Source organism: Anastrepha obliqua, chromosome 1 (assembly GCF_027943255.1).
Source record: "Anastrepha obliqua isolate idAnaObli1 chromosome 1, idAnaObli1_1.0, whole genome shotgun sequence".
In the NCBI taxonomy this organism is placed as follows: Eukaryota; Metazoa; Arthropoda; class Insecta; order Diptera; family Tephritidae; genus Anastrepha; species Anastrepha obliqua.
Genome location: NC_072892.1, coordinates 153,008,404 through 153,035,021, shown reverse-complemented (window position 1 = coordinate 153,035,021; position 26,618 = coordinate 153,008,404). Strand labels below are relative to the sequence as shown.

Sequence of the window (26,618 nt, the reverse complement as noted above, 5' to 3'; positions counted from 1 at the left end):
ACTTGCTTAGACCAAGCCTCCTACGAATGTTTGTGTGTATGTTAGTGCGTCTGTGTAATATACGCGTTACGACGCTCATAATAGCAACTGCGTGTGCTGTATTGCGTCCGTATTTTTATATTCGTAAATATTTTCATTTTTAAATATTTACCGCAATTGCAGGCGGTGTTGCAATATACCACAATCAAAATGACGGTGCTCGTATTGTAACTCCACAGATAGATCTGAATGCACAGCAACTAGAATCACTGTCTGTTCAGCTTTCTAAAGTGGGAGAAATATGTGCATGCGAAACCAGATTGAGCAATGGAAAAACAGTTTTAATTGTGGCAATTTATATTTCACCGAATCAATCAATAAATAGCATCACGGAATTCATCCACGAAAATTTAATAAAGTATACACTAGAAGTATCGCGGATACTTAGAAAAGATTACGATAAAGTTCCAATGATTTTAAGTGGCGATTTTAACGTAAATTTTGCATTGAGCACAGCGGTTCCTTTAATTGATTTTCTCAATACAACATACAATTTAAAAATGTGTAACAATCGCACTGAATCGACAACACGATCAAAAACAACCATTGACGCGGTATTTCAAAGATATGTTGACAACATCGAAACCAAAGCATTTGTATCATATTTTAGCTATCATAAGCCACTCGTATCATATGTTGAAATTGAAAACATTGAGGATGAATAACAATAAAATGAAGAAAATAAAATATGAACTTTATAGCAATATTATAATGAACCTATAATTATCCCGCTCCTAATGCTGCTTTCGTCTCGTTCTCTCTCAGTTTGTTTTACGGAAGGTTTCACTTCTATCACGTCTAACCGTTAGACTGGTATTTTTTTTTTTTTTTTCATTTCTTCATTTTCACATTAGTTCTAAACAATTTGTTACTAAAGCCCCAATTGCAAACTTCGAAGGCCCATTTTTCAATTTCGGAGGTTAACTTCAAGTTACGTTTTTACTTTTGACTCAATCTCTTAAAAAAAATAGTTTGTTCCAATACTCAGAAAAATAGCTAATTTTCTGTATAGTGTAATTGATAAATTTAAACTGAATTCGTTTACCAAAATTTGGTGAGGTCTGATTAAAAGTCCTCTAGACTTATTTACATATTTACTTGTAAGTAGGCTGTGCCGTGCCCATTTTCCAAAATGTGTGCATGTTTTATATTTACAGTTGCCTTTACCTGAAGGTGAGATGAGGAGACATCGCGGACAAAACTGCTACTGCACGAACCGCAATCAAGCTGAGAAATTCGAGCTGCAGGCTCGACTTGATTTACGGACACTCAATTAACCCTTAAAACTTTAGGTTCATCCATCTAATAAAAGAAGAAGCTGAGCCGCAATTAAAGAAGAAGCTGAGTAGCTACTCACTTAGGTAATAACTGTCAAGTAAGTAAATATTTATTTCTATACTATAATTGGGGCTCTCGGCTAAATGAGGGTGCATTTGAAATTGGTCAGGGAATGCCTAGTTTCACTTTCGATTGCATCCGAATTCTTCGACATAAGGCTCATCTGGGTACCTGGTCATAGCGACATTGGCTAACTGTGAGGCAGATGACCTGGCCAGACAAGGGATTTGTGAGGTAGTTTTCCCACGAAAGGCAAGAATTGGGATCCCTTTGACAACCTGCGCTCTGCTCCTGGAACGATGACCTTCCATTGAACTCAGAAAGCGCTGGGCAAGTAAACAAACTTCTAAGGTCGCGAAATCCTTCTGGCCACATGTTAATCGGAGACGTTCCAGGGATCTTCTGAGGATGACAAAATCTCAGCTATCAAACTTCGTGGGTGTCCTTATAGGTCACTATCTGCGAGGTATGAATGCTGTGAGACGCGGAACTACTTAGGGACCTTGTTGCATTAGCTGTATGGAGGGTAAAATGAAATCATCTCAGAATTTTTCGTTAGCTGATCTGCTTTTATGGGACTAAAATTTAGGAATTGGGTTCTCACTTATTTTCTACGCCTGCTAATTTAGCAGGTCTTGATATCAAAAATCTGATGAACTTCATCGCAAATCAGTCACCGTTTGTATTCGAAAAATACTTAACCCCAAATTTAGAAAAAACGGGATATTCAAGTAAGAATATAGCAAATGAAAAAATTAAAAAATGGAGAATTTATTACAACTTTTATTAACTCACCTGAAATGGCCAGATTCAGTATGAACAAATTTCGCGCAGTGCGCATTATTGGTTTTCTTAATACTGCAACCACAACGAGTATATTGCCAACTGTGCCAAATATAATCAGCCCAACATATAAGCTAATCAATTTGTAGTGCCAGTAATCGCTGATGGCACGATTTCGTGTAAATCTCTCAACTAGAACTTTTCCCTGTGCACCGAATAGACTCGTATTCGACTGAGCACTGAAGTTGCCGAAATTCACTTCAAGGTAATCAGTAATAGAAGCCGCTTCCTCGGATTCGGCGGTAGGGGAAAAGGAATTCAACATTCCTGCCAATGGAATGGCAGGAGGAACGCTTGCGCTCAGCGCTTGATCTGCGTGAGTCATGTTGATTATCTGAAAAGATAAGAAAATATAATTATAAGTATGGTACATTGGAAAAGGGCGTTGGAAGAAAGATAAAGTAGATAATGTAAAACTTAGAAATTGAACTTTTGGTTAACAACTCGTATTAGGGCTACCAAATAGATCACTAAAACTAAGGAAATGCAAAAATTCTCTATGTTTCCCCTATTTAAATGAATTCGTAGAAAAGCTGCATCTTCAAATTATGTATATGACGGCAGATAATCTCTCAAGGGCATCGAACAAATTAATTAATGCAGTACAGTGGCTCTATAATTGTGTATTACAGGGTTGCAAAGCGATATGATTTATATTTAAATAAATTGTATATGCCCTAGAATGTTCAATAGTAGAGAATTTTTATTAGGCTGGCAGGGCGTATGACGAACACAAAGTAGTAAAATTCAGGTATTGCTTATCAAATTTCAAGTCCTGAGGATTTTTAAATTCGTTACCATGGCGTATGATGAACATTCATTAATTCATTAAACTTTTTTTTATCAAATTTCAATCGCAGAGAATTATTAAGTTGGGCCGGGCGTATGATGGATATTAAATTAATCAATTCGATTTTTTCATATCGAATTTCAATAGCTCAGCATATTAAAAATGATTGACATGGCGTATGACAAACATTAAATTGTTGTAGTCAACTTTTTTATTAAATTTTTCTGCTAATTTAATGACTGCACTTTTACATGGCATAAAGAAAATTTTAACTAACCATAATTTTCATACTGTTGGAGCAGCCCGAGGGGACATATAAAATGTTAAAGCGTGTGATTGATCTATTTTTTTGTGATTTCTTTAGATTATTATCTCGAAAAAAGTTGTGCTACTTAATTACCTAAATAAAAAATACTACATCATGGCTCTGCGGCGTTCTCGAATGGATTACTTGCTCAAGAGTCTGCTGCGGATTTTCCTGTCTCAGCAGCCACTTTGTTGCTAGGCAAATTTCAATCCGATTGGTAAGCCTCAAATTATGAAATGGTAACAAAGTGAATGCACGTTTGCCTTCCATTGCTGAGTTAATTCGACTTCGTAAGGGAAACGATCTCAACAAGGTTAATACAAAAATAAATAATTGGCACGTACACTTTTGTTATGTGTTTAGCCGAACTTTTTCACCCCTCTGTGGGGTGCGTCTTAATGTTGTTCCACAAATGGAAAGACCTACAGCTTGAAGCCGACTCCAAACGGCAACTGCTTTTTATGATAAGCTTTTTCGTGACATAAATACACTCAAAGGCTTTCCATACCCTGCCGAGCGGCGACCGCTATTAAAAAACATTTTGGTTTCTTTCTATTATTTGATGTTCATGCACAGAGATCCTAACCTACGCACTCTCATATAAAAATGATTTTCATATCTAAAGGAAAGAATTGATTATTTCTGGAATATCTGTAGTCTGGTGAACTTCATATCAATCCAGGAAGTACTCTAACTTATATGGTTAGAATCGGTAAATTTCCGGTTCTTATCATATGACTTTCCTGTTACTTTTCACCGCCGTGCGTCGCCTATCCTAGTCACTTCGTCTTCCTGACCATATCCGCCTTAAATTACTTCTCTTTCATCCCATGTCCGGTTTCTGCCATAAAAATTTCTTCTCACTTCCCTTCGGGGAGCAACTCCTGTTAAAGTTACTTCCGCTATCTGAAGATATCCACCTCAAATCCCTTCTCTTTCTTCCCACTCCTGGTTTCTGTCATAAAAATTTCCTCTCACTTTCCTTTGGAGATCATCACTCCTTCAAATCACTTCCACTTCCTGACCATATCCGCTTCAGATCCCTCTTCTCTTTCATTCCACTTCCGGTTCCTGTCATAAAAATTTCCTCTCAATTTCCTTCTGTGCTCATCTGCTGTTCTATTCACTTCCACTTCCTGGTCATATCCGCCTTAAATTACTTCAGTTTCATTCAGTTTCCGGTTACTGCCACAACAATTTTTTCTCACTTTCCTTCGGTGTGAGATTTAGCATTTCAAATAGCCGTTTTTGGGAAAGACGCTTGAAAGGTAAGTTGAAATCATCTCAGCAGTTCTGCTTTCGCGAGACTAAGATCTAGGTGCATATCTTGGCTCTCATTCATGGGCAAAACAATAGTAATTAGCCATCATCCAAACTTTTAAACTTTTTACTTATTTCTCTTTCCCGCAACCTCTTTCTTCATTCAATGGACGAATTTAGATTCTCATCCAAGTTACGTTCCCTTCTTTGGGAGCCATCATATGGCCCAGCTTAACCTGGTATATTGAAGAAGGATTTTTGTAATAGTATATAAAACGCGAACAAATTTTATTATCATTTTAATAGTTCTTTATTATCAAGTTACACAACTATTTAGCTGCCATTATCATCAAGCAAGCCATCAATTCTGAATGGTCGAGGTTGGCCGAGTTCAGAGGTGGAAGAAAAATAAAATTTCCTCTTTGTATGCTAAGCATCGATTAATTTTACTATTCTGATAAAATACTACAAAAAAAAAATCGGCTCGCTTATCCGTAGCCTTTGCAAGTTAAGCATGTATATGTAAGTTAAGCAACATATGTTTGCCTTCAATTCTCAATCGGCACGAACACAACATTTCTGACGGTGTTAATAAATTATTTGTATAGATGACCAGTGATTTGGGAAGAATTTGTACGTGACGTATCATACAGTAATCCGAAATCAAGCAATCGAGTGTATAAAAATATTTGCATAGTATTTGGGCAAATTTGGTTCCTGTAATGGGACAGGGCGTATGAGTAACATAAATTCACTGCTTCACCACCTTTCTGGTGGCAATAAATGCGCATTCGTTCGTTGCTCTCTTCATGCGAGTGTATTCTTCTATTTATACTTACAATTTTCTTTTCTTTTTGCTTCTTTTTGTTTTTAAGGACTACTTCAAACAGTTTATATAAGGAAAGTTCCAAATCTGCTTATTTTTCCCAGAACCATTATTTGCCAATCAGCAGTAAGGGAAAATATGATAACAGCACTAAATGATTATTGCTTTGCTGCTGTTGGTGGTATCTATGCTATTATATTTATCCTTTTTCTTCTAAAATGCGAAAACATAATAACGTGTCTTTGCTTGAAAAAAGTTTAAAGTATCAGCAAATAAGCCGATTTCTTATCCTCCCATGAAGGCGAGATGTGCTTTTTAACAGAGATGAATTTTCTTTATTTACTTCTTCCATCCTCAAACTGGGTAACAACTCATGGACCATCTTTTTTCTTTCACTCTATGAATCAAATACATGCAAGTACACAAAATTTTGATTTTTATGCAAATTTTCGGCTGTTTGAGGGTAGAAGATATTAAAGCAATACACGAATTAACGTATGAAAATTCCTTCATGCCAGTCATACGTATTAGGGGTGGGACTATTCGAATAAAAATTATTCGAATAATAAAATCTTTTATTCGAGAGGTATTCGTAATTCGAATAATATTTATTCGAATTTTTTATTCGTTTATTCGAATAATGCTATTCGAATACCACACTATTCGAATACCTCACTATTCGAATACCTTACTATTCGAATACCTTACTATTCGAATACCTTACTATTCGAATACATCACTATTCGAATACTTCACTATTCGAATATTTTTGGTAAATATTTATTTAGATTAGCGGACTACTAATCGGTTTATGTATTACAAGTGCATGCACCATGAGAAGGACCAATGTAATTTTTATATTTTTAAAAGCATTTTCTCCCTGATGTAAATGAATATATAGTGAGTGTGAATTTAGCATAGCTTATAAGCTACTTTTAATTTTTTTAGCTGGTAAGAAAGAAGAATTTTGACACTACTTTTGGCTGATAATTCAAATGGACACACTTGGAAACATAAACACACAAAAGGTATGGTCTAGCTAAGGGAGAGACAGAAATAAAGGAAAAGTAAAGTGAATGATGATAATTTAAAATGTGAAGTACAGAATTGCTGTCCTATGAGTGAAAATATCCTTAGTAACTTAACTAAAGCATAAAAGAAGATTTTTAAATATTAGCGTCGCATAAGCAAAGCAACTGAGAAGAAGATATTGAGATTATTCTAATTCGCCTTCTGAACAACTGCCACAGTAAATAAATACATTTTTTTTATAAAGCTTATGTACTAATAAGCAATGCATACATTTTTTCTATATTTATTTCTATTATTATCCCTTCTAAAAAAAGTGCTTCCTCTAGCGAATTTTTGACGTATGTAGTCCCTTAAGCTGCTCCAAAGTTTGTGTTTTTGTTACAAATATCACCACTGTTGGTGTTCTATGGGTTTTTATAGAAAGCTAAAGAAAATACTGGATTTAGTATTGGTTGATTGTATTTCTGTGTTTTCGATATTTTCGTTATTTGCTGCTACGCCTTCGATGCCTGTCCAGCATTTTATTCTTTTCTAAAGCCTTCCGTTTTGAAGCGTGGGTCAAATTTTGTATATACCTGAGACCAAGTTTGCTCATTATAGGGAGATAATATTTTACCACTACTTTTAAAATACCCTCGTAAAATATTTTGCCTTCGGTGCACTTTTTATTGGCCTTTTATTCAATAAATAATTGCCTATTTTCTTTTGACAATTCGAGGGACCATTGCATAGCAAATATTCCACCTGGTTAAACCTTCTTGAATAAATTCTGTCAAGTTTGCCAGTGCATTGATCTGCGAGAAGTTTTGCAGTAGAAGTGGTGCTAGATTTAAAAAATCTTGCAATATCTTTATATTTTTTTAAAAGTAAGGAAACTTCGTGCATTTTTAAACAATCATGCACGACTAAGTTGACTGAATGTGCAATACATGGCAGATGCCGCTTTTGCAGAAACTCATAAGCCCTCAACATTGAAAATGCATTATCGGTGACAATACAAATGAGTTTTTCTTTCAAGTCACACTCTTCGAATATTTCATACAGCGATGTCTCAATATTTTCACATAAACTATTCAGGTTCAGCTCAAGCAGGGCTGTACTTGACAAGACTTTGCACTTTAAATTATATTCTCTGCCAATAAAATGACAAGTGGCAGTCCCCTTACCACAATTTTAGCCTTTGAGCTCCATAAATCGCACTTAACTTCTACTTCTTTAAGCTCATTTTTTATCTCTAATTCAGATTCCAAGTAAAATGTTTTTAAGGGTTGTTTTAGATATAAGGCTATATCTCGAATCCAAAACGAGTGAAATCTTTATCTTTCACCCCCGCTTACTTTCGGCGTCGTATATATTAAGATTGTTCAAAAAGCGATTCAATGATCTGAAACATTACGTCAACACATTAAACCTTTTCATTGGTGTCTGATAGCAGTTTACATTGTTAATGTAGTTCCTCTGGCACTTACATAACGATAATCTCGTATGGTTTGAACGTGAAAACCATTCGGTGGTACCCTGTGGTTACGAAAACACTAAAACAATATATTAGGAGCGTAAATGGTTGCAAGTGAATCATTGAAAGTATTGCCGATCGCTGGCTACTACCTTTCCCCATCTTTCTGGTAGGTATCGTATACCGTCGCGGTAAAACTGTTCATCTTTTCAGGCTATCCACGCATCAAGCCATTTTTTGATGTCTTCATATGAATGGAACTGCTGGTCAGCTAGACCATGTGCCATCGATGGGAACAGGTGATAATCGGACGTCACAATATCTGGAAAATATGGCGGGTGGGGTAGGATTTCCCATTTCAGTGTTTCCAGATAGGTTTTCCGGGTAACTCCTAATACTGAAGCAAGCTCTTCTTGCGTATGACATGTATCCTCATTGGGCAATGCCTTCAATCAGCGTCTTCGAAGGTTTTCGGCCTTCCTTCACGCGGACGGTCGTCAACATTAAAATCACCGTCTTTGAGGCCCCCTGAACCAATCTCGGCAAGTTGTTGCACTTAAAGCAGCATCTCCATAAACTTTTGTGTAGCTCTCGATGCGCTTCAGCAGGCGTTTTTTCGAATGAAAGAGGAAAATCAACACTTCCCGCAAATGACGATTATTCGGCAAAAAATCAGACATTTTCACAAAACCCATGATACCAAAACAAAATCAGTAATGTGTCGAAGAAGTTTGTTTACCATATGTCTAAGCTTGGCTTATGACGTTTAGGTTATGTTAGAATCGACTAGCACACAGTGCTTGCGGCATCTATTGACAAACAGCGGGAACTTAGTTACGCACCTAATAAAATGTGTTTTTTAATAGCCGCTGTGTGTGTATTTTTGCCATGAAAAAGCCTCTCATAAAAACCCATCTGCCGTTTGGAGGTGGAACAAGAGCTATATGTAGCACTTGTAATAATGCTTCAAAGGAAGTCGAGTGTAAGCATTGGCAAATTTCGCAATTAAGTGTAAATGTACTGGTCTCATGGAATTAGCAAATTATAGATTTCTTTTTTAGTCTACAGTCAAAAGAAACATTCAGAGAACGGGATCACAAGCCCTGCTGACCGAGCACCCCTCTCCGTTCCTTGTCTCCCACTCTTCCATAAGTAACGAGCTGGACAAACAACAATTTCCCTGTATGAAAGCCGTCTTAGAAGAAAATATTTTCTATCATTTGGTGGTTCATACCCAGGCATTACCGCATGACTGTCACGGACCAACCCGTTCGACTGCGGCGACCGTCATGTTTTGCAATAAATACGCTGAGATATTTGGCGTTGTCCAACTAGAAACAAAATTGTTTCGATCATCTTCATTCATCCTGCCTAACCAAAGCAGCCATAGAAATCTTGCCATTGCGTTCAGCTGTACCAAAAGTAGTTATGTAAAGTGCAAAAAGGTATTATTTTTGGTTTATATTATCCTTTTCTCTACCCAGAAAGTAAAGGGTGATTTTTTAAGAGCTATGGGAAAGTTTTTCAAAAAAACACAAGCAAAATTCAGGAAAATGAATGAAATTTTTATTTAAATCGATAGTAGAGTTCATATATATTAATTTAATGTTTGAAGATTATTTCATGCAAATGTTGACCGGGACTGCGCTTCAAATGGTCCATCCGCTTAGTCCAGTTCTGGCATACTTTTTCCAATGTTTCGGCCGGTATCTCACATATAAATGCTTTAATGTTGTCTTCCAATGCGTTAATTGAAGCAGGCTTGTCTGAATAGACATGAGCTTTAACATAGCCCCACAAAAAATAACCTAAAGGCGTTATATCGCACCATTTGGGTGGCCAATTGACAGATCGACAGGTCCCGAACGTGAAATAAAATGTTCACCGAACTCGCCTCTCAACAAGTCCATTGTTACGCGCGCTGTGTGGCATGTGGCACCGTCTTGTTGAAACCACATGTCATGCAAGTCAAGCTCTTGCATTTTGGGCAAAAAAAAGTTAGATATTATTTCACCATAGCGCTCACCATTCACAGTTACGTTACGATTCGCAGCATCTTTGAAGAAGTACGGTCCAATGACACCTCCAGCCCATAAACCGCATCAAACTGTGACCTTTTCTGGATACATTGGTAGCTCTTGCAATTCTTCTGGCTAATCTTCACTCCAAAATCGACAATTCTGCTTATTTACGTACGCATTAATTCAAATATGAGCTTCGTCGCTGAACACAATTTTTCGAAAAAAATGGATCTTATACTTTCTTAACACATCACGCATTTTTATAAAAAAATTCAATGATTTGCAAGCGTTGTTCGTTTGTAAGACGATTCATTGTTAAATTATAGACCAAACTGAAGATGTTTGAAAGCGAAACAAAACACGAAACGTGAGTCAGCTGTTTAAACCAACTGTTTAAAAATATAAGAAAAAGAAGAAAAAACCACCCTTTATAATGTGTCCCCGTTTGAACAAAGTCGGCAGTGTGTTGTGGTATTCTGATGAGTCACAGCCTAAACTCGATTTTTCACCTACCGCCAACTAACGGTTCCACTACTATTTGCAAACATATCTTTGCTCATACAAATACACATTTTTTTATAAAAACCAACTTTTTAAACACGATTCGTTTTAAACACTTTTCATATTCAGGCCATTTCCAAGTTGACTGAAATCATGCCCATACTCGTACCTCACAAAATACCTGTTCAATGGAGTGTGTGATTCTAAATTTCTAAGAACCTTAAAATGCTACATTTTTACAGTTTTAGAAATTACGTAGGTATGTATGTAATAATGAATAATACGTTTTCGTGTCTCCTTCCAACCTCACGGCCATACTCAGAAAGCTTAATATTTCAAAGAAAAAAATGCTAAGCCCTACGATATGCGACGAGAATTTGTGTAACAAAGAAATTATATATTTTAAGGAATTCAACTCGATTACGTTGAACTGTGTACGCTCGTATTTTCATAAATAATTTTGTATTGTATTCGCTCCTTCATCTCTTTCGCTGAAACCATCGCCGAGCCCCAAGCAACCATTTCCTCATCAATCTCATGCGTTCATTAAATGTTTGTATTTTTTCGTATTTATTATTATAGGTATTTTGTACACAATTCAAATCGACAAAAATTCCCTATCTACCTTAACTTAATTCCGCTTATCGCAGCTAAAAGCTGCTTGGCTCAACTGTCATATGTCTCTGTCAAGCAATACTCCGCTGAAATATTGTTGTCATACATTTTAGCCTTAGGTCAACAACACCAAAGTGATTGTCAACAACACCACATGTTTGCGCTGTGATAGGACGATGAATAGAGTTGTAAATCTATTTATAAAAAGTATGGAAATGCATGTAAGTGCAAGCGTTTAGATACAGATTTGCTACTGACAATCGAAGTAGATTTGTATGCGGCGTTGATTGAAATATCAAAGCCATATAACATTTAATACCTCGATGTACATATTCCAATTTAATATTAGTTCTATACCGCCGTTTTTGTCAGCCTGTGATAAAGCCCAAGGGTGAAGGGAATACATAGAAAACCCATGGCACATAAGAGAAGCCAAAATATGTTACCGCACCAGCCTACGAATCGAAGAGTAGGCGTGTTTTTAAATTCACAATTGAAATTGAATTTTATTAAAGCAGAAAAAAAACGTTAAGGAAAAATTATTATTCACGCGCGCCCTTTTGCCCAAGGGTATTATAAACTTATTCACATAACGGTTGCATGTAGCAGCATAAAGGAGTCGAGGTAGATATCGGCATTTACATAGGTATATACCAAAACGATCAGAATGATGAGGCGAGGCGATTTGGCGCGTCTGTCTACCTGTTCGAAAAAAACCACTATTATATAGGGGTGTTAGTTTGATATTCAAAGACTAATGCTATTTTTTAATATAAATGATCGGATGTCTAATGCATTATAAAGAGGAAGGTATGCCGTTAATAGTGGAAAATAACATCAGGCAAATGACCATCACGACCGCGCATACAAGACAATATCCTTTTCATGAAATTTTCCATAACCGAATCGCAAAAGGCTGCCCTTTGTCCTCGATAGCTTCACGAATTTCATCTTTGAGGTCTTGAATCGGCCCTGGGCTGTTGTCGTAGACCTTCTCTTTCACGTGGCCCCAAAGAAAAAAGTCACAAGGTGTTAAATCACAATCTCGGTGGCCAATTGTGATCACCTCTTCGAGAGATAATACGGTCCGGAAACTTTTCCCATAGAAGATCAACGATTTCGTTGCTTGTGTGGCATGTAGCGCCGTCTTGTTAAAAATAAACGTTGTCCAGATCATCACCATCCAATTCCGGCCATAAAAAATTGTTAATCATCTCTCGATAGCGCAATCCATTCAAGAATAACACCTGTTACTGGAAAATCCTATATCAGTTTTCTTCACCGGCTCTTGATGAAAGAATATCTTTTAACCATCCATTGGGCACCCGGGTCTGGCCAGACCTTTTTCGAATTTGGACGTAAATTAAAAATATTTCTATTATAGCTAGCGACTTGGGGACCCAGGTAGCTTCCTAAAATTAAATTTTCTATCGATTTATGGATATAAGCTTTTAAAAAGGATCTTTGAACTAAATGAAAAGAGGACAGATCAGGGTACCCAACCGTAGGTTTTAAAAAGGTGTGCAAAGGAGGCTTAAGTGTTATTATATTAGGAGTGCTACTAAATTTTTTGTTTTGTATTTTGAATGTGTTTGTGTAAATTGAAATATTAAATCAATTGCCACATTCCTGTTTAGGAAAAACATACAGGGTATGATTGAAAAGTAATGAGCCTTTCCGTGCGGAGCGTCTGGCAAGCGATCAACCGAATCGGCTGGTGGGGGAAAATGATCGTTGGACCTTACCCTTCCACTAGAAACCGATCCCAGTTCGCTGGCAACTGCGGTGCAGTCAACATCGATCCGCCCGTGAAAGCTGTTTTAAAAGTGAGTTAGGATTTTGCAGTGGCGAAAATGCAGCTGATCCTCTTTTTCGACTCTCGAGGCATCGTCCACAAGGAGTTTGTAAACGCGGCATTTTACAAAGAAGTGCTCCTTCGGCTGAAAAACCGCGTCCCCGGGTTCGGCCCGACCTCGTCAACAATTGGACCCTTCATCACGACAATGCGCCGGCGCACACCGCTTTCCTCTGCCCCTCTGCATTGCCCAAGATGGGGGTTCCGGTGTTTCCCCACCCTCCCTACAGCCCAGACCTGTCCCCTCCGGATTTCTTCTTGTTCCCGCGCCTGAAAAGAAAGCCGACTCCATCGAAGCGTTCCAAAAAACTGTGACAGCCGAATTGAAAGCGATTCCGGCGGATGAGTTTAAAAAATGTTTCATGCAGTGGAAGGACCGCTACCAGCGGAGTATTGACGCTCAAGGGTCCTATTTTGAAGAATATTAGTTGTATAAGCCAAAAGGTTTAATAAAACTGCTTAAAAAAATAAGGTTCTGGCAACCATGTCCTCTGGATATTTTATTCTCCCAAGAGAAGGTATACTCATTAGAAACATGTTCCGTCAATATCATATTTCTTTTAATGAAGCCTGTAATGTATTCGACCGCATCCTCATGGAGCCTACCCATATCTTCGTCCACTTGTAGCTCGCTGGAAAATGCTCAAAATCACATCATCATCACTATGAAACTCTCCACTCCATGTCTCACGAAGCCACTCGTTTGAGTCAGCTTGCACGTAACTGCAACCAGCAAAACTTGTGGTTTTCCAGGGTGTACTTAATTACATAGAGATAAGTGTAAAATTGAAATTATTGAAACATTTTGGAAATGGTCGATTTTTAAGAACAACATATGTATATACAAATTCGGGATTTTTTATTGGAAATAATCGTTCAATAAGTCGACAGTTCAAAAGTTGGTGAAAAAATTTCAACAAACTGGTTGAGGCTAAAAAAGGTCTGGCAGACCAAAGCAGACAAAACACTGGAAGTTCTGCTGAGAATATTGCTGATATAGCGCAAAGTATTGCTGAACAACCTTTAACCTCGATATCTCGAATTCGAAACATTTAACCCTTTGGGGTCCAGTGACGGCATATAGCCGCCCAAGCTTTTTTAGCGTTCCGGACGAGTGTCGGCATATAGCCGCTAAAATTAGTTCGTACCTGCCTCGTAACGTTTGTCATAGTAAATATAGTAAATGAGTCGTTTTCATTCAAAGACATTGGGGGCCATTAGCGACGAAGTCTTATCTTCCTTATAATGTAAACTTACGGTGTGAGTCGATGCTAGAGTCAGAACCAATTTCAATTCTTCGATTCAGTGTCTCCTTTATATATTTTATATTTTATCCTACGCACGATGGCTAAGCGATCTAAAGATGATATGTTAGATAGTGACAGTTCTGACGAATATTAATTTGAATCTGATAAAACGGAAGTTGACGGCATTACTTCGTCAAGTGGAAATGAATTCCGTGCCACTCAGGCATTTCCACATTAGCAGTGATAGCAGTTTGTTTATAGTTATTTTTTGATTTTATGAACAATTGTTCTAGTGTTAAATAACGTTCAACGAATTTATTTTCACTGCGCACTCCAATAACTCTCGTCCTCAGCGACGCTCGGCCGTCGAGCGGTTCCCTCCTCAAAGGGTTCAGCATTGATGAATCCACTGTTTGGCGACTTTACTGATTGGTGATTTAAATTATGTAATTTTTCACATATAAACATATAAATAATAAAATATTACAACATACATAAATATAATAAAAATAGTGAAACCTGATGAGCTTCCTTCTGAAATCCTGAAATTAATAAATGACGAAAATATATTGTAGAAATCCTCGAAATAATTTTCAACTATATTTACGACACGGGAAAATACCCACAAGACTGGCTTAGATCTACTTTTATTGCGCTGCCAAAGAAGAAATGTGCAAAGAAATGTTGCGATCACAGACTTATAAGCTTGATGAGTCATTCATTAAAATTTTTTTTTTAAATTATTCATAAAAGAATTTACAAGAAGTGCGAATCAGCAATAGGAGAAACACAATTCGGATTTAGAGAAGGGCATGGGCGCACGTGAAGCGCGTCCAAAAAGATGTGTTTATGTGTTTCATAGATTATGAAAAAGCGTTTAACACTGTTCAGCACGATAAGCTTATTGAAATTCTACAAAACATAAATATCGATACAAAAGAAATTCAATGTATACGCAATCTTTATTGGCAGAAAACTGCAGAAGCTAACATAAACAACGAAACTTCAGACGCTATACCTATACTAACAAGGGTTAGACAAGGATGTATTCTCTCACCATTAATATTTAACATCTACTCCGAAAAAATCTTTCAAGAAGCACTCCAAGGATTAGAAACTGGCATTAAAGTAAATGGGACAAACATTAACAACATCAGATACGCCGACGACACAACTCTCTTATCAGATAGTCTAAGTGGACTACAGGAGCTAGTCAATGTTGTTACGCGTTGCAGTAAAAACTTCGGTTTAAAAATCAATATTAATAAAACTAAATATATGATTGTCAGCAGATAAACACCTATGTTGACACAAGCTTAACAATTAATGACATGCTCATAGAAAGAGTAAAAAATTTCAAATACTTAGGTTGCTGGATTAACGAAAATTGGAATTCTTCAAAAGAAATAAAAGCTCGAATTGAAATTACTAGGGCTGCATTCCATAAGTACAAAAAGGTTCTTAATAATCATGTCTTCAATATTAAATTGAAAATTCGATTCGTTAAGTGTTACGTGCTGTCTGTACTTCTGTATGCTATGGAGATATGGACCATTAAAACCACTGAAATGAATAAAATAGAAACATTTGAAATGTGGATATATAGAAGAATTCTAAGAATACCCTGGACAGATAGAGTAACAAATGCTGAGGTATTGTGTAGAATTCAGCATGATCGACATTTACTAACCCCCATAAAAAGAAAAAAAAGCTGCGTATTTGGGTCATATTATGAGAAACGACAAATATCATGTGCTTCAACAACTCTCCTGGCTGAGAAATATAAGACAATCGGCAATGTAGGAACTTTATTGGAGACAGCGAGAAATCGAGACCTTTATCATGAAATTGTAACACATTTATATTAAACGTAAAATATTTTTGTAAATCGATATTTAATTGTAATATATATTGTATAAATTGTATGATCGCCTATATGCGGAATCGAATTGGCAAATAAAGAAGAAGTGAAACCTGAAAGAACTTAAATTTGACCATATTTTATTATAAAACCACATCTAAGCGCGTCTTTTATAATCCAATCATTAGAAATAATGTTCTCGATGTAATTAATGTTGGAAAATACTTAAGTTTTTATGCAGCGTATAATTTTTTTCTATAGCGGCCAACTTTCATACTTAACTTTTAAAAAATTCTTGGCTTCCATGGCCCAACGTAAAAACAAAAAATTATTCGTACTTCCTGCGGATTACATTTCTTCTGTCGGTTTAATGGATGGTAATTGTTGGGTTTATTATCCTACAAAAATAGAATAAAAAAAGTTTTTCTCTCAAAAGTAATTTTTTCCTCTTCCAATACTAAAAAATTCGCGTTTTTTGGAATGCAGCTGCCAATGGCCTAGTTCTCGCCCAAAAAAGGCCAAGATTTACTGCCAACAGCTGATAGAAACATTATCTGTGCCCTGCTTTTCACATCTCAGCACACAAATGATACAATTACAAATAAGCCGTGATTTTCGCAGAAATGATAACAAATATTTATTATATTTTTGCATGCGTGTGTTGCGGCTTTAAGTTGTTGCATTATATTTTTCCAATGAAAGACGCAATGATTTAGCGGAAATTCGGCGTGGATCCAATTACCTTCTTAAACAAATTTTTGGTTTCCCTTGACACTCTATACATTTATTTGTATGTGACAGGGGTGATAACAGCATGCATGCGTGAATATAGGATTAGGCAACCACAAAAAAAAATCAAAAAAAAATTATAATAATAAGTAAAGAAAAACGAGAATCCTGTTGATATTTATGACATCACACATTCTCACTTTTTTCCTTCTCTCACATCTACACAATTTTATTATCATACTATCACACTTCTGTATGGTTTGTCAACAGAGTAAGAACACATAATAAAACTCCGTTAAATTCAGAAAAAAGGCAGGAAATTTAATTATCTGAGACCGAGCAGCAAATAATCAGCATTTTGATATCTAAGCCCTTCGATCGATGAAGATTGTGGATGTAAATACTTCTATTTTTCAAAGCTATAGGATGTAAAATGGCACCACAAAAGGGTAGTGATGTACAAACTGATGGCTGATCCTACAGAAGGAAGCTTCTCGCATCTAACTATCAATAATATCCTTGCTTTTCCTCCACATTGGTGGTGCTGTTAGCCTTTACTCGAGACTGAGTGGGGCATCATCGCTTGGAAAATTCCAGTGGAGAGTAAGGGAATAAATAAAGCAAGGTGAACACCGATCAGAGACGCACTACGATCTTGACAAACTCCTACCCGAAACTAATTGTCGCTATATCGCAACAATAGCCTCGAATTGATAATCGAACCCAACGGTGCAGACCAAAGCATAAGTTAAAGGGCAATGACTGAAGACTTTCAACATGGCTGCTTCCGCACCGAGGTCCACCCAGGACAATCATGTCAAGAAAGAAGAAGATAGGATCTAAAATCAAAAACAAGTAATTCTCTCGACTAATTCAACGGCAATTCCTCTTCCGTGGATGTTTCGCTGGCCAAATCAAATATTAAGACTACCGATTACCGGTGTCAAAAGCAATTTAATCGAGCTTTTCATTGCTTAGCAGGTCTCGCGTTTACGTGAGGTCTTAACTGTTTTTCGGATGGAGCGTATCCAATGCCTACTGGAGGTATAAAATATTAATCAGTAGATTGAATTAGATTAGATTTGATTTGAGATTAGCACTTCAACCTCATGATTTTTTGTGCGCATCGCAGTACCTCATGCAAACTTAACCGCCTTATTAAACTTAAGATAGAGCTGGGTTGCATGCCGAAATATCTCAACCTTCTCCGCGCTATAGCGCTGCATCCAAGGGGAAGGTGGATTGGAGTCTGCGGGGATTGGTCGCAGAAACGAGAAGAATCAATGGAGATGGCTCCGCACCTTGCACTGACCTGTGATAAATCCCGTGAGCATTCTCAGTTTTGCTTTAGGAAGGGTATGAGTTTCCTAAACATCTCTTGATTGTACGCACCCAGTAAGGGTTTCGCCGATCGTAGTCTCATTGTTTAGTGCTAGCTAACCTCCTTTAGTCTTAGCTTTTGACCCCTGAGCTTCTCCTTGCTGGTGAGTTTAACAAGCAATGACTCAAGTTCTACTAATAACGAGTCCGCAGCCTTTCTTGTGTTACAGTTATACACCTGTGATCTGTGACCAAAATTGGCTGGATGCGATTGCGTCTTCCCAGATTCAGTTTCTCGATACACTCAAGAACCAGTGAGGAGTTAATCACACAGGATGTCAGATCCTCAAAGATAACTGTCACCCGTCCGTTGCTCAGAATGGCAAATCGTTCATTCCGGAAATTTCTATCTAAAATGATCTAGTTACTGGTAGCATCGCGAAACGTCATGGAGTTAGTCATCAAAAGGCTGCAACGTCACGTGAAATGGTTCAAAAAGTGAAGAAGCGACTTGAGCGAAATCCCCGACGAAGTGCCAATCAAATGGCAAAAGAACTGAAAATATCTCACCGTAGCGTCCGCCGCATATTGAAAAATTATCTCAAAGTCAAGCCTTACAAGACCCAAAAGGCGCATAATATCACACCAAAGCAGCAGCAACTCAGACTTGAGAGAGCGAAGGAGGTGCTTCGCTTGGCGGAAAGCGACCAATTTTAGGTCATTGTGTTTTCTGACGAGAAAATTTTTCAAATTGAACAATTCGTAAACTCCCGAAACGTTATGGTTAATTTGACTGACAGTTCATACGAGAATTTTAGTCATTGATTGGCCACCAGAGGCAGCACCCGCCATAGGTAATGGCTTGGGCCACTGTAACCGCAGATAGACACTCTCCAATCATTTTCATCGAGCCTAGCGTCAAAGTAAATGCGAAATATTATCGGGAAAGTATTCTGGAGGTTATTTCGAAGCCGTGTGCACACAAACATTTTGGTGGCTGACCATGGACGTTTGAACAGGACTCGCCACAGTCTCACAAAGCTTGAGAAAATGGCTAAAAAACAACGTTCAAACTTCATAACGTCCACACAATTACTCTCAAATTCACCAGACGCAAATCCGATGGATTATTCTCTTTGGGCCATTTTGGAGAGTAATGTCCAAACAGAAAGATTCACCAGTCTCGAGGCGCTCAAAAAAGCCATTGTCCGCGAGTGGGTCAAAATGCCTGCAAGTCACCTACGGCCTGCTTGCGATTCGTTGCTGGACCGTTTCAAGGCCATAGTCAAAGCAAAAGATGGACATATCGAGCAAAAGTAAATTGGTTCTTAATTTTGTATTATTTTCACACATTTTTTACTTTGAATTGAATAAAAGTAATTTTCCAAACTAAATTTACTAAACTACGAGTGCCGGACCTTGAGGCATGTAAGGAGTACTTCTGAGTAAATATGTATATGTATCTGGAATGTAAGGTTCTTGTAATCATAATCTAAATTAAATAATTAAATGAAATGAAAAAAATACAATATTGCTAAACGAAACTCGACCTTGAAGCACCTTGTGCTTATGCTAAGCCTTATTGACGCACGTGGGACAGCCTTATGTGTATTAAATAGGTATTTGCGGTGATTAATCATAAGATTTGTATTTAATTTAATCTATTCCATGTTTGATCACATGCGGATTTCTGTAATATGTTTATTCATGGACAGGCTATGCTAATATAACAGCCATGCCAAATGTCATGCATTTCGTTATTCCAAGTATATGTGAAAGCACATGGCATATTTAAGTACACACACAATGTGTACACACATACATACATAATAAAAATATGAGGTGGAAAAGCTTAAGCGGAAACATCAAAGCGAGTTGAAAGCCGCTTTTCTGTTCAAATGATATAACAACTTATGTGATCAGGAATTGACGGCAAACGTGGCACGTAAATAAAAGGTGATTTTTTAAGAGCTATAGGAAAGTTTTTCAAAAAAACACACGTAAAATTTTTATTTAAATCGATAGTACAGTCCATATAATTTAATGTTTGAAGATTATTTCATCTTAGTCCAGTTCTGGCATACTCTTTCCAATGTTTCGGCCGGTATCTCACATATAAATGCTTTAATGTTGTCTTCCAATGCGTTAATTGACGCAGACTTGTCTGAATAGACATGAGCTTTAACATAGCCCCACAAAAAATAATCTAAAGGCGTTAATTCGCGCGATATGCGGGGCCAATTGACAGGTCCCGAACGTGAAATAAAATGTTCACCGAACTCGCCTCTCAATAAGTCCATTGTTACGCGTGCTGTGTGGCATGTGGCACCGTTTTGCTGAAACCACATGCCATGCAAGTCAAGCTCTTGCATTTTAGGCAAGAAAAAGTTTGATATCATTCACGGTAGCGCTCACCATTCTTAGTTACGTTACGATTCGCAGCATCTTTGAAGAAGTACAGTCCAATGATACCTTCAGCCCACAAACCGTACCAATCTGTAACCTTTTCTGGATACATTTGTGGCTCTAGCAATTCTTCTGGCTGATCTTCACTCCAAAATCGACAATTCAGCGTATTTACGTACCCATTGATCCAAAAAAGAGCTTCGTCGCTCAACACATTTTTTCAATAAAAGGTGGATCTTCGGCCAACTTTCCAAGAGCCCATTCACCAAAAATTCTGCATTCTGGTAGGTCGTTCGGCTTCACTTCTTGCACCAGTTGTATTTAGAAAGGTTTCACACCTAAATCCTTTCGCAAAATTTACCACGTTGTTGAGTAACAGAGGCCCAATTGCTGCGAACGGCGACGAGTCGATAACACAGGCCGACAGCATCTCAGACCCAGAAACCGGATTATATATTTTCGAAGGATTTTGATGCGATGAATCGAAATCTGGCCTCAAAATTGCTCTATCAGCTCTGGTTTTCGAGATATCCTAACCTAAAAGTGCAAAAAACACCGTTTTTGCCCATATTTGAGGTTATGTAGCCTTGCAGATGTTTTCTTTCACCAAAATTAAAGGATAGCATCTTTAAATACAAGCCTTTTTTTCAAATGGCGTTGAGTCTGTTCAAATATCATTTTTTTCGCAGAGATATCGTATTTTGAAATTTTCATGTTTCTAAATTTTCCTACACCTGAAAATCGATTAAGATAACATAGACATGATATAGTCGATTACTAATTTTCTTGAATTGAGTCTTATTTTTCTTAAAATTTTGTCTCACACCATAAGTGTGCTGACTCACCACACCCCTACACTATCTAACTTTTGGGTACCGAGTCACACACAGCCCTAACCCCTAGAAACCACCCCTATCATACCGCATGCAGGCTAACCCACTTAACCGTGGGGACAGCGTTTACTCGCATATTTTTTTTAAATAAGTCTTATATATCTAGATATCTCACAACACAAGTGGGCTAACCAACTTAACTGTTAACCCATCAACTCCCGTATCCCCTAACCCCTAGAAACCACCCCTACCACACCACAAGCAGGCTAACCCATACCTAAACACTGAAAAGCTACAATTTATCTTTGTAGAAATAAACCCCTTGAACTGTTTCCTTGATGCCTTTAAAAAATGTTGTCGCGGATGCAGAATGAAAAACCTCGATTTTTTTAAACTTGATCGCTTCCCCATTTTGCATGCATCTTACCAGCTCCTCACCACCATGTTTGATAGTTCAGCCGGCAGTCCGTTAGCTTCCGCGGCTTTGTTTTTTTTTAGGCGCATTATCGCTATTCTCACGTCGGCATGGTCGGGTAGCAGAACGACAGTCCCACAATCATCAACGATTGAAGGATTAGGTTCTTCACATTCTCTGTGGCATGCGCAGTTGTCACTATTTGACAAATTCGAAAAGTATTCCGTCCATAATCTAAGCAGGCCCTGTATGTCAGTCACCAGATCGCCGGTCGTCCCAGTCTTGAAACCTTCTATAAGCCGCTGAGCCTTCTGGTACAATTTTCTGGCGTTGTTCCTATTGGTCAGCCTCTCAAGCTCTTTGCACTGACGTATTTGTATTATTTGTATTCAGCGACCTCAAAACCCTCTAGTATCCATTTCTGTGAGCTTAGCTCAATTGCAGTTTAACATTTTGGAATTCAATCGTAATCAATGGACCTCAAAAGGAATGGATATTATAGTATTGGATTCAAGACTGAAGACTATCCTTAAATATAAATTTTTTGAATATATGCAGCCTACAAGTTTATTCCTCAAAAGTTATATTAGCGACTTCAAAGTACTTCCCATCAACTGAGACACACTTAAGACAGCGTTCGCTGCAGCTCATGAAACAATTCTGAAACGCTATTTTCGCTATAGCACCTTTGATTTCTACATTACTTCCTCTCGGCTATTAAAACGCGTTTCCCATAATGGTATTTTGACTCGATTTAACGGAAAGAATTATGCTTATAGTAGATGACTGTTGGATGGTATTGGTTTCGTTCGTAGTCAAAAATTAGCAGATACTGATGGCACTGTGCAATGATGCGTTTTCATGGTGCAAAATCCACAGGTTGTTTTCCAACAAATCCTTTCTTTTTCCCCGAATCGCCCCAAGTAAATGTCTCAAAACGCTCAAATAGTAGGCCTTATTAACTGCCTTACCTTCTGCCAGAAATTTGTGATTTACAGTACCGTCTTAATCTATGAACTTGTAAGCATATTTTTTGTCTGAAATCGATCCCACTTACTCGCCTGATGACTGGTTTGCAGGTCGTACTCCCCTCTAGGAATGATGCGTTTGATGAATATTGATTCGGATTCAGCCTTGGAAAAAATGCCTTTGGCGATATCAACGTGGTCCTCTTTTCTTGCGCAAAATTCAGGTCCTATAGTGCCGAAACAGTCTCCCAACATTTCTAAGGTTTTCGCACAATTGAACCCATTTTTAACATAAAATTTAATACGAACTCGTTGTTGTACATTCAAATCCATTTTTGAAACTGTAAAAAGTCGACATCTGGAAAGAAGGTCCGGAAGTTGTGATCTTCCAAATAGTTTTTTACTATCCACCATGCCACTTCTATCAGCTGTCTAGGTAGCAGTAGTATTGGGAAACCATTGCAAAGTTTAGTACTTATTCTTCAACTCAAACTCATTTTTAATGTGGAAAACCAAAAAATTTATGTATGCCTGTTGAATAACTTTTTTACTAAATAGAAAAATTATTTTGAGTGATATGAATAAAAAATTTAAGGGTTTAGGGGTACTCAGAATTTTCAAAGTATTGAATTTTTTTTTTGCATTTTCTTAAAGTATATAAAGTACTGAAAATATTGTGTGAAAATGTATAGGGAATCCGACTAATACTTGAATACTGAATACTGAGTTATTCAAAAATTAACAAAGAGCGCTCAGACGCTCCGGAGCATTCGAGAGCAAGTAGCTAGCAGCAGCTGCAAGCAACCGACTTCTCGGGTTTCATTGTTATAAATGTCCATTTTGATGTATATATAATAATATATTTATAAATTCATTATTGGTTATAATGAATACACTGGGAATTAATTGTGCGCCTAATTCTCGTCGGTATACTGAAAAAATGGATGCTGCTCGTATAAAAAAGGCTAATATGAGCGCGCCAACGATTACACTTGAGAAGGTAGAATGTTACGTAGGCTACAGCAAATCGATATTTGGAAGCTGCTATGATCGATGAAGAACTATTATGTTGCCCATGAATAGATGACACAGTGTAAGTAATTAAATAATTCGTATAATTGTACATAAATCGATAGCAAAACTTTAAATGCGTTTTTCTCAAAACGATGTTTTTTGAGCTGGTGATCACTGTAACTTAAAAACCGCTAAGGTAGATTTCAATAAAATGTATACTGCATTTGAAAAACGTAAAAATCTCGTGCTTGATCGAAGGATTTTTTTATTCAAAAATTTCGATTTTTTTAACACACTTTTATTAGCTCGGGTTGTACCTATGTATGTATGTAACGGAATCTTTGAGCTTAATTTTCAATGGCTTCTAAAAATCTTATCGACTTGGAATTTTGCATACCTATCAAGGACCGATGACAATGCAATAATTTGATAAAAGTTTTTCATTATCTTTATTAGGATTGCCAGGATTAATATTTTCTTTTTTTAGATCTTCTATAGAAGAGTAAGAAAGACAGAGCTAACGCGCGGTCTGCGCATGCCTGCACTCTCCGAGTTACTCTTACTGATTTCGGGAGTCTACGACTTACTCTTTCGAATTTGAACTTGCTCGGGCACGCGGCATTGCAGTACGAATAGAAGGCTAAATCGTTTTCAGGCTAGTTGCATTCTCACTTTGTATAGTCTTTACACATGCGTAGATACTACAAGTCTCATACACGCAAATTTACTCTATTCAATGTTCATATAAGATGAAATAATTTTCAAATAAGATGTAATTTTGTTAATTACAATAAAATAATCAAAACATAAATTTTGAAATTATTTTACGGAACAAAATTTTGGCAAGTAAAGAAGGAATTTATCATTACCATAATTTCATTTATAAAATTGTATCGATTAAAGTACAATTCACAACAAAAATTAACTAAAAAAACCAAACTGGAACTTTACATCTCGTTTTGATTGTGTCAATATAATCCACGGTCTCCTTTTTCTGTGCTGAGAGTATCTATTCAGTGTCAAGGCCAATGCTGGCCTTTCTTTGGACATATAGTCGGACTATAAATCACTGACTAAATGAAAACAATAATTTTCATTCAGGCTCGGATGCATTTTGCTTCACTTTCATAACCCTCTGTACATAAGTTCCAATAGTTGCCAATAGAATGATTGTAATATTTACTATATCAAGCATCCCACGCTTTTAACTCTAATTTGAATTATTCTATTTGTATCTTAATTTTTGTTATAATTCTGTTCCTTGTTCCTGAATGTTTAAGAATATACTGGCCACATCACTGAAGAATTCAGAACCATACAAAAGGTGTCATAAATATTCCAAGGAATCGAAAAAGCGCTGGCACAGTTGTATTTTATGTCTAATGAGAATTACTTTAAAGGATACTAACAAATTCGATATACATAAAAGATATACCTAAAAACTGCTTTGTTTGAACCTTAATTCGCAGTTCAGTTTCCAAACATTTCACTATTTTTTTACCGGCCACTGCTTCCACGTACCTAAAAGTTATCTGCAAATGCTATCGAATTCACGTAAGTCGCTTATGCCAATAAATAAGTACTTACATAAAGTAGATTTATTTCAGCACATCATCATTTAATTACTTTCACAAAAAAATAAAATTTATTTAATTAATATACGCTTCATGCGTTACGCCATAAAATTTGTGGAAAATCGTTTACTGTAATTAGTTTTTCCACTTCACTTCAAAGTGTTTGCTTGCAAATGATACTAGGAATTTTTCAAAAGCTCAATAAATACCATTAGCAAAAAACAAAAAATAAATTTTAACTCATTTGAGAGAGTTAGGCAATGCTTCGTTGTGGTTGCTCGAGATTATATAAGTACAAGGTGGCATGAATTTAATCACCCTATTCACCAGGCAAACCGGTTCACCCAATTTTAATTTTTGCAAATGGCGTCGTACGTCAATCATATTTGACATTTGTCAACTAAACAGCTGCAGTATACAAAATGAGCGCCTAAAGATCAAAACAAAAACGTATATCAACATTTTATGATTAACTTTGAGCCACCTTGTACTTATGTATGGAAAATAACTGTCATGGAAACATACCTGGAAAAAGTAATTAACATATCCGCATACATTTTAAATACGCTCACGTACATATACGCAAACACGTGTATACGAGGTGTGCTCAAAAAATAAGATGAGTTTTCAAATTTCGCGGGCTACGTACATTCGACTTTCGATTATTATTTTTTTTTATGTTGGTACACTCGGCTCGAAGATATGTTCACGGCTTTAGCCATATATCATGCTTAGTTTGTTTGTAAGAGGCTTAAATAAGACAAGTGTTTTGCGAGTTCGGCGACTTTCTGCTATCGAAAAAAATGGATCAGAGAAGTTGCATCAAATTTTGTGTGAAAAATGGAATTAAGTGCTCAAAAACACTTGAAAAGTCGACAGTGGCAATCGGGTGAGGGTACTCTGAGTCAAAAAAATATTAACAAGTGTTACAAACTTTTCACAGACTTTTGAGAAGATGTAAATGACGACGCTCGGGCGGCCGCCGCAGCCGAATGGGTTGGTGCGTGATTACCATTCGGAATTCACAGAGAGGTCGTTGGTTCAAATCTCGGTGAAAGCAAAATTAATAAAAACATTTTTCTAATAGCGGTCGCCCCTCGGCAGGCAATGGCAAACCTCCGAGTATATTTCTGCCATGAAAAAGCTCCTCATAAAAATATCTGCCGTTCGGAGTCGGCTTTAAACTGTAGGTCCCTCCATTTGTGGAACAACATCGAGACGCACACCACAAATAGGAGGAGGAGTTCGGCGAAACACCCAAAGAGGGTGTACGCGCCATTTTTATTATTATTAATTATTATAAATGACGACGCTCGCTCTGGACAACCGATGAAAATGTTGAGAAAGTGAAGAAAATTGTTATGGAGA

The 26,618-nt window shown here is 37.1% G+C and overlaps 1 protein-coding gene across 1 annotated transcript in view; it reads right to left on the bottom strand.

Moving 5' to 3' along the window:
- LOC129253196 (neuropeptide F receptor) overlaps positions 1–25,390 on the bottom strand; it is a 46,400-nt gene extending 21,010 nt beyond the window's left edge. Inside the window, exons 1-2 of the mRNA XM_054891472.1 lie at positions 25,264–25,390; positions 2,173–2,554 (exon numbers count right to left, since the gene is read on the bottom strand). Coding sequence (XP_054747447.1) covers positions 2,173–2,545 — 373 coding nt within the window. The 5' untranslated portion in view covers positions 2,546–2,554; positions 25,264–25,390. The remainder of the gene's footprint in view (positions 1–2,172; positions 2,555–25,263) is intronic.
- Positions 25,391–26,618: the final 1,228 nt, after the last annotated feature.